The 10,000-nt window shown below is 35.3% G+C and overlaps 2 protein-coding genes across 2 annotated transcripts; both read left to right on the forward strand.

Moving 5' to 3' along the window:
- The first annotated feature begins 6,755 nt into the window (after nt 1–6,755).
- Nucleotides 6,756–7,676, forward strand: LOC137639679 (uncharacterized). The gene has a single exon (XM_068371928.1). The coding sequence runs from the start codon at nt 6,756–6,758 to the stop codon at nt 7,674–7,676; it is 921 nt and encodes a 306-aa protein (XP_068228029.1).
- Nucleotides 7,677–7,759: 83 nt separating this feature from the next.
- Nucleotides 7,760–8,287, forward strand: LOC137639680 (uncharacterized). The gene has a single exon (XM_068371929.1). It carries the CDS (start codon nt 7,760–7,762, stop codon nt 8,285–8,287), a length of 528 nt encoding a protein of 175 aa, XP_068228030.1.
- The last annotated feature ends 1,713 nt before the right edge of the window (nt 8,288–10,000 follow it).

Below are 10,000 nucleotides of genomic sequence, written 5' to 3' on the forward strand. Positions count from 1 at the left end.
TACAAAAACACACTGCATATACGATACTACTTGTTCATAAATCCTATAATTACTTATGACAAATACAATGAGAATAGTTACTATTGTGATTAGGAAAAATAAATCCATATATTACTGTAAATTTGGATATTTGTAATCATAGTTTTTTTTTTCTTTCCTGTTTATTAATTTTTATTTATTTATTTTTATTTTTTTGTAATATGTCGTTCGTCATATGATTACTCTTTTTCGTTCTAATTTCCGGTGGTGAACGCTCCGGTAAAATCTAATTTTCCTACAGAAATTCTTATTAATATTGAGAGTCTTATGATCGATATTTGATGTCAGTTTCAATTTGGGACATGATTTTTCATTCATAGGTTGCTTGGAAGTGAATTTATTTTTGAGTGTGTTGATTAGAGATTTGTTTCCTATTTCTATTTGACCTGATTTGTGTGTGAGTGTGTGTGCGTGTTTGCACTTGTATTGCAGATGGACTATTTCTTAGTGCAAGTAAGCTATGATTATGAAAATAGCATATACCCATAATTTCTTTTTTTTGTAAGGTTTTTGCTAATATTGAAAATATCTTTAATGGCAGTTTTTCAGAGAGAGAAATATAAAATTGATAGAAATCATGGATTACTGTCATATGGTTATAAAAAAGTGGATATAATCAAAACTGAGGAACTGGTTGGTTTGGAAACTAAAGAATAAAAACAATCACTCAAACCTTGTGTGTCAATTATTTTTTATTCTTATTGAGGATTTCCTATTAAAGCTGAATCAATCGTAGGAGAAATACTGTTTGGGGAGGCATAGCAATAATACTAAAAGTTTCATAAATGACCAGAATGGAACCAGGACACACAGTATATATGATACTTATTGTTCATAAGTCGAGTATTTACTTATGATAAAGACAATGAGAATAGTTACTCTATCGGGATTAGGAAGAATGAGTCTATTGTATTTTATTGAAAGTTTGGATACCAATATTCATAGCCTCATAGTTGTTCCCCTTTTTTGGAATTGTCGTAATATGCTGTTTATGTGATTATTACTATTATTATTATTATTATTTTTTTTTTTTTTAGATTTCCCCTGTTGAACGTTTGGATAAAAGGAAAAATACGAGTTTTACTACAAAAAGTCTTTAAAATTGATAGTTGTATGTCTTATGATTGATATTTGATTTCAATTTCAATTTAGAACTTGGATGGTTTTTTTTTATGTTTTGGCTTTGAAGTAAATCTATATTTCAGTGCGTTAATTAGACTATATTTTTTATGTTTCTATTTTGACCTGACTTTTGTGAGTGTACATGCGTGTGTGCACGTGCATGTTACAGAACAGTTAGACTTTAGTGCACTACAGTTATGACCAAGAAAACAATTCTTGCAAAAGTATCCACTGATTTTTATTTTATGTTCCTATTTTTTTTTTTTTTATTATTATAACAAAATATCTTCAATGGTAGTTTTTCATGAATGAGCCACAGAAATTTAAAGAAATATTTATAGGTTTAAACACTTGATACGACGAATATTTTTCTTATAAATTTCATCTTTATTTCTTCATCCTTTCTCACATGTTTTTCTCCCCGGGTAACTACTTATCGATGACAATGTTCTTACATATTTGTGTGATTGGCCAGTATTTGATTAACAGTCCTATTTTCTTATAGGTTTATCTAGAATTTACATAGTGTTATATAATAAGTGAAACAAGCAGAGGAACATCAAACCTAGAAAAAGAAAGAAAAAAAAAAACTTGGAGTATTTTGACAAAGACATTTAATAGCTTCTAATAGTAGTTCTAGCTTGTTTAAAAAGATACCAACAGTCCAAATTGTAACTTATAATAATTTTTCTCATCTTTTTTCTCACAGTTCATCTAAGGATACATGTATTTAAAAGGGTAATAAGAAAAGTTTTTGTTTACAAAATATGAACAATAATGTATCGCACGAGGAAGATCTTTTATTTATTTAGAATTTTCAGCAAAACAAACTCAAAAAATGTTACTAATAAAAACCTAAATAACGAGCTCCCTATGGTTGATGATATGAATAAAATTGTCATTATCATTATATATTTAAAAAAAATTATCATATGAAATGACAAAACAATAAATAAATTAGAAGAGGAAATGAGGCTTCACTAATGTAACCCAAAGATATATTTTCAATCTAAAAATAGAATAAAATACTTAAGTATGGAGTATGCTCCCCATAGCATTACCTTGGTATTGATCACTCATGAATGGTGCATTGTAAATCTCAAGAAAAATGTAAAATACTAACATAGGTAGAATGGGAAATAAAATAAGTATTTTTTGGGTTTATGTAAAAGGCACATAACCTTTCAATATTTTGATGATTATAACATCTAAAGTAATCACTATAGAGAAATGTGAGAAAGCTGTAGCACTACACTTAATTGACTGTCGGATGATGTAAATGAATATGTAAGATGTTTTAGATAAATTGTCTGCATTAATGATATGGAAGTTATATTGAAGCACTTGGCTCTTCTTCATAAAGTCTGTGTCTGATTGATTTCCATTTAGACGTTTAAACAATTATTCCATTTGTAGAAAAATCTATTTACTGTGCCCGTAGTTTATTTATTCGCAATCTGCAGTTTTATTTCTATTTCAATATGATCATTATATTGACAACCAAACGAAAAAAAGAAGGAGAAATGTTACTCACACAAAATAAATTTCACATTAACAGGAACCGTGATTTGCGGTGGATTGGATGGTGCCAGGGAGAGATTGAAAGGAGGTCCGTGGCCCAGTGCCCAAACATCCTGGTCTAGGGCTGTTAACATTCCTAAAAGAGATGGAGGTGTGTTCAACATCACATGAAACATCGTTGGGTGTAGCAGACGAGAAGGGCAGTCATTAACATCGGTAACTGAAATGGTCAGAGTGGCGGTGAGGGTCAATGGAGGCTGTCACTGTCTACCGCTATGACTTTGGCCGTCGCAATGGTGCCATCGTTAACTTCCCGGTCCAGATATCTCCTTGGAGCTATGGCCCCTATCTCGTCCACTGTCAGAGCTCCCCAACGTCCTACCACATGGTACGTTATGGCTTATTTGCCTCCCTTGTAAAAGAAACAATCGAGTGGGTCAATAATTAAAAAAAATTAGAAATCTATTTTCCGAAAATTTTATTATAATGGTTAAAAACAATTTAGAAAAGTTATTTCACTGTCAAAGCAGAGAGAAAAAAAAATTGAACAAATACTTACAAACCTAATTAAGAGTAAAGCAAGAACAATGACACACTAACGAAAAGCATAATGCATCTTGGTATGAATGTAATTACGTAACATACCTACGAGTTTGCATACTCATTCAAACAATCACCCATTCATAATAACAACTGTCTAAGGATAATATGCTCTATGATACGAATGATACAGCTCACCATGTCAGGATCGTGAGCCGTTAAGGTACTTGATTGAGTTCCTGGTGTTGTGTTTTCCCTCACAGTTTCATGAGCGTGATGACGAAGGAATTTCGGAGGATTATTGTTGATATCGTGAAGATGAACACTGACGTAGGCGGAGTCTAAGTGGCGCGAGTCGAACCAGCCTCCTCGACCCTTCAGAAAAGAAATGTAATAAATTTTAGGTGTAGGCGCAAATGTTCTATTTCTTTTATATATGCATGTATATGTATGGATATAGATGTATACACACACGCACAAGCACACACACACACACACACACACACACACATATATATATATATATATATATATATATATATATATATATATATATATATATATATATATATATATATATATATATATATATATATATATATATGCATATATTTGGATATGTATGTTTGTGTATCTTTTGCTTTTATATATATATATATATATATATATATATATATATATATATATATATATATATATATATATATATATATATATATATATATATATATATATATATATATATATATGTATATATATATATATATATATATATATATATATATATATATATATATATATATATATATATATATATATATATATATATATATATATATATATATATATTGTAGCGAACTTTCAAACGGTTGTTTGTGCTATTTAAGTATTTATTACTCTAAAGATTTGGGTGTATGTAAATAATGTTTACCCTTAAACTAGCATTAATATGTTTACTGTCTATTTGCTAGTGGTTGCTTCCAGGCTGTTTATATTCTAACGTTTAGTCTTTAGTAGCAAGGTCTGACTGACAGACCATAAGTGAATACGCTCTTGTTTAAATTTGGATAACCTTTTATATAGTCGGGTGGACTTTGTGAGGGATATTAATATTTACTATATTAGTCGCTATTAAGTTGTATTTTGTTGTATCTATTTTATTCTTTGCATTTAAATATTTTGTCTTTATTTCGTTATACCATAAGCAGTTCGTATTTTGTCGTTACTTTGTGCAGTTTTATTTGTCATTTATTTTGGGTTTTTTCTACTTTGTAGACTTCACCGAATAAAGAAAATTGGTAGAAGTGGTTTTCCTTGACTTGTGGAATCTGATCATTGTCCAAATTAGTGAAGTAAACCCAAATCGACTGCTGCCATGGAGGACTGTGTAGCAGCGGACTACGAAAAATTGAAAAAAAAATCGGATATACTTGAAGTCTCAAATTACCCGAGGGACAAATGGGTTAAAGGAACTCCTTGATAAGGGGTGTACCGACAATGTTGAAATAAATCGTAGAATATCAATTATGGAGGAACGAATAAATATTTTCAGGGAATTTTGAATCAGATGGAAAAAATTCTATCATGCAATGATTTAATATATAACAAAGAAGGTAATATGACCAAATGGGCTCGTGATCTGGAGACCCAGTCAGAGGAGTTGGACTCAAGAGCTGTCATATTGTCTGCTCTACGCTCGGAGTTTTTAGGCAAACACACGCCAACGGACTCTACAAAGGATGGAGATATGTTGAAGCTTATCGAGAAGCTTTCGACTAAGTTGGAAGATATTCGAATAGCAGAGAAATCACGACCTGCTATCTGAATTCCAGGTCTTCAAGCACCGTGTTGGGATGGAGCATCCCGAAACTTTTAGTTGTGGAGGGTTTGAATGGACCAATACTTTGAGTCAGCTGGTATGACTGATGGTAAAGAAAAGCTCATGATCTTGTTAAATGGCAACGCATTACCAAAAGTAGTTCAAGATACTATTGTGGATTGCAGTTCTGTTGATGGTGAAAATGGTGCTTGGAGGCGCCTTGAAGAGAAGGTACCAACATCTGCCACCATACCAGATGTACTACTTGGTTTAGAAACCTTGAAGCCAATGAAGTCTACAGCAGCAAGGGAGATGAGACAGGTTTTGGATGGACTGACTGATTTTGCTCGGCGAATGAGAGAACTTGGTCAAGAAAGGGAATTGGATTCATTCATGACAATTGAAATTGCTAGCAGAAAGATGGATTCTGGAATTTATCACGAATATTTGCGGCAATCAAAATGTCATAATCCGTTATTAGCAAAGTTGATTACATATCTACGGAGAGAAACAGAAGCTAGAGAGCGTCAAGAACATCCCCATTCCCTGAGTGATAATACTAACAAGTCAGTTGTAAACTATTTTAGAGACAAAAGCTCAGAATGCGAAGAATCCTTGACTACATTGGTTGATGATGGGAGGGCTTGCCCCTTTTGCTTAGATAAAACTCATTTGATCATTAAATGTCCTATCTTTATATAAAAAACCAAGGAAGAAAGACGAAGAGTAATTGTGAGCAGTAAGAGATGTTTCTTTTGTCTTAGAGCCAACCACAACGCAATCAATTGTACACGCCCAGATAAGAAACGCTGTGTAGATTGCCAACTTTATCATCATCGATTTGTAGCCTGCCCACCATACGTAAATAAAGTACAGCCAGGGACTTTTTCTGGGTTGGAAAGTTCACAGGAGGGAGGTACTTCTGCTTTGATCGCGAAACAAACTCTGTCGGGAGGTGCTTTTGAGTGCAACATTGGCCATGCACGGGACGTTGCTTCAGATGCAGATGCAACATTCAACATAGTAGGGACGTTTAACTCTAGTCAGGAAGGAAAAAATCATCGATGCTACTCTCCTGAAACGTATGTAGAACTGCAAGATGTTGAGAAAAAAAAGCATCGCGTGGTTGCATTTATTGATACAGGTGCTGATACAACATTGCTTAAGTTATCCACAGCCAAGCATTTTGGCTTGCAAGGTGAACCATTCAAGTTTCGATATGGAGTAACTGGAGGAGGTATTGCTGAGGAAAGCAGTGCCAAGTTTTCTATCTAAATTAGACTAGTGAATGGAATTAAGTCATACAATGTAATTTCAATTGGAATTGAGAAACCAGCCCATAACAGTCCTGCAGTTGGAGAGGATATTTTTGATGAGAATCCTCATCTGAACGCTGCCAAGGGAACGTTACCCACAGATGAAGCAGAAATTGATGTTATCATTGGTTATGACTATTATTTCCTTACAATGCCAGTTGCCATCATAAGTATCTTTTGGTGGACCATTTTTTGGAGTGAATATTCCAAAACCCAAACCGCATGCTGCATCCAGGGTCCAGTTTTTGAGTCATTTGGAGGATTTGAAGAAATTATATACATCTGATGTTGTTGGTGTCCAACCAACAACATTGTGTGTTTGCTCAGATAAGGAAATAGCAGAGTCTCAGTTCATAAAACATTGTTGAAATAAGCTTTGCATTAATGCGGATGGTCGCATGACTGTGGAAATGCCTTGGAAGCCTGGTTTCCCTGAAGCATTGGAGTGTAACAAGCCTCAAGCAAAAATAAGACTTATGAGCCAAGAAAAAAGATTAATTAAGAATGGAACTTTTGATGAATATAGCGAAGAAATCCAGAAATTAATTGACAGTTGCTTAGTCAGGGAATTATATCCAGAGGAGTCCAGAGATGAGGGATGGTACTTACAACATCATGCTGTATATCAACTACACAAATCAACAAAGGTTCGCATCGTATGGAATTCTGCTGCTAGGTTCAGTGGCTTGTGTTTGAATGATGGATTTTACAAAGGGCCAGATTTCTTGAACTCTCTTCTGTATTGCCTTCTTCACTGGAGAATGAAAAGCATAGGAATTGCAGGTGATGTTAAAAAAATTTTCAATCAAATACTCATGGCTGAAAAGGATCAGAGATATCACCGGTTTGTATGGCGTTTTGATTTATCTTCTCCAATTCGTTACTGGCAGTGGCTGCGCCTTCCTTTTGGGGATAAACCAGCACCAGACATAGCTATGATGGCTGTACACACTTTGGCAGATACATTCAAGGAGGAGGAACCTATTGGAGCACAGTTAATTAACTGTCGCATGTACATGGATGATGTGATTGAATCATTTGATAAGAGTGAATTAGCTATTGCAGCCATGGATCAGGTGGATCGGATATTAGAAAAGGTCTCCTTCAGAATAAAAGAATGGCATTCTAATGACCCCTCTGTTGACCGATGCCCAAAAGACAAGCAAACACGAGGTTTGGGTCATGTATGGGATAAGGTTACGGATAGTGTGGCTATTCAGCTAGACAAATTCCGTGAGGAGTTTTCAAAACTAACAAAGCGGAAGGTTGCTAGTTTGGTATCAAAGTTGTGGGATCCTAGAGTATGTTATATCCTGTAACAATTAGATACAAGATTTGTCTTCAGGATTTATGGGCTAGTGGAGTTGGTTTGGATGATGAATTGAGTGAAGAACAAATCAAGATGTGGAAGGGACATATTAATGAAATGAATCAACTAATTGGATTTAGACTAGATCGGATGATAAAGCCAGAAGATTCTCTAGGAGACCCTCAACTTCATGGTTTTGGTGATGCCAGTGAATCTGCCCTAGGTTCTGTGATCTGGCTGAAATGGAATACTTCTCATGGAGTAAGAACTTTAGTGGCTCCGTTGAAACTGCGTTCTGTTCCACGTCTTGAGCTTACTGCTGCTGTGGTTATGGCTAGACTAGCTTTGCTTGTTTTACAAGTGGTTGGCAGGGTTAGTACCATGAAGTTTATGACTGATTCAGAAGTAGTGTTGGCCTGGGTTCACTCTCATGCTAGAACCTTTAAACCATTTGTGTCAGCTAGAGTTCAGGAGATTCACGATGCTTTGCCAGGATTTTCAAAAGAGTTTTGCTATGTTCCTTCACAATTTAATCCTGCCGATGCATTAACCAAGCCAATAAAGCCAAGTGAACTACAAGAATGGATCAATGGTCCTGATTTTCTTCTGAACAGTTCTTAAGATTGTGATTTTGGGGAACCGACATATGGTTTTGAAAAGAAGCGTTGTATTGTTAAAGAGTACACACAAGAGTCTCTTAAACGGATCCAATTTGTTGGAATTTGGGCTGATGAGAGTTTTGAGGAAAGATTTAAAGAACTCTCTTCGGACTGGAATAGACTTGTACGAATAACTGCTTACTGCCGCCGTTTGCTGTTACAACAAGACCCAGAAAACTATCAAAGTCATCTAGAACCTAAAGAAATATAAGAAGCAGAACTGGCTTTATTTTATGCAAGCCAGAAGTCTTTAAATAATGAAGATAAAGTTGATCATAAACAGATTAAAAGGCTTGACAAAGTTGGATGAAAAGGGCATTTTAAGAATTGGAGGCAGACTACATATGCTCCATTTACCCTACGAGCAGAGGCATCCAATTTTATTGGTGAGGAATTCTTCCCTGGCTGAGGCATTCGCTTAGATGATTCATCGATGTACAGGTCATCAAGGATATAGAGTCGCAATTGCTTTAGCTTTTAAGCGAGGAGTTTAAATTATTGGAGGAGCAAGATTATTTAAGGACATTGCTTCCAAGTGTAGTTTCTGCAGAACCAGACGTTGCCTATTGTTGGGCCAACAGATGGGGGAACTGCCAAGTTTCAGAGGTGAACCCAATACCCCACCCTTTAGCAGAGTTGCATTAGATTTCTTTGGCCCTATCAAAATAAAGTTAACTCGTAATGCAAGCACTGAAGGAAGTATAATTATAATAACTTGCACCATCACTCATGTCATATCTCTTGAACTGGTCGACTCATTGTCTTCAGATGCTTTTCTCTGTGCTTGGAGAAGATTTACTTGTAATCATGGAATCCATCCAGTTTTGGCAGTAAGTGACAGAGGACGCAATTTCATAGGAGCTCAAGAGAAATTGCAAAAGTGGATAAATTCTTGGAACGAGAGCCTAATAAAGGACAAGTTTGCAATTGTTGGGACAAAATTTGAGTGGAAATTCAACACACCTCACGCTTCTCATATGAATGGTGTTGTTGAATCATTGATTAGAAGCTGTAGAAGAGGTTTAGATGCAGTAGCAGATTATCACCACATGAAATTCAGTTCTTTGGAATGGCAAACAATACTGTCAGAGGTGAGGTACCTTGTTAACTCACGACCACTTTTCCCAAACGGACCAGATCCTCTTGAGTCCCCAACTATAACCGGCAATGATTTACTGTTTCCCCACGGGCAACCTTCAGTTCTACAACCATATACCGGTAATGAAGTGAACTTGAGAAGCATGATCGTAGTAGCTCAACAGAGAATTCAGATATTTGGAAGACTTGGATTCGTTATATGCCTCCTCAGCTAGTACAATTATCGAAATGGTTTCATGCCAAACAGAATCTTCAAGTTGGTGATATGGTTCTTCTTCTGGAACCACGCCTAAAGGGAGGTGTAGCTCCTAGGGGACTGTGGAGGCGCGGTCTTGTTGAGAGGATTCATCCCGGAAAAGATGGACTTGTTCGAAGAGTGGAGAATGGAAAGGTGGTTTACTTGGAGAGACCCATTCATAAACTCTGCTTAATTGCTACGGTACAAGAGATTCAACATGGATTCCAAGCTAAGGCACATAAAGATGCCCAAAATTAAATTAGCAGAATTTCATTTACCAAACGAATTTGGTATCTCTCTATATGCATATGTTTGAAAGTCCTTTGAATTATTATGGTT

This window comes from Palaemon carinicauda, chromosome 4 (genome assembly GCF_036898095.1).
Source record: "Palaemon carinicauda isolate YSFRI2023 chromosome 4, ASM3689809v2, whole genome shotgun sequence".
Taxonomy (NCBI): Eukaryota; Metazoa; Arthropoda; class Malacostraca; order Decapoda; family Palaemonidae; genus Palaemon; species Palaemon carinicauda.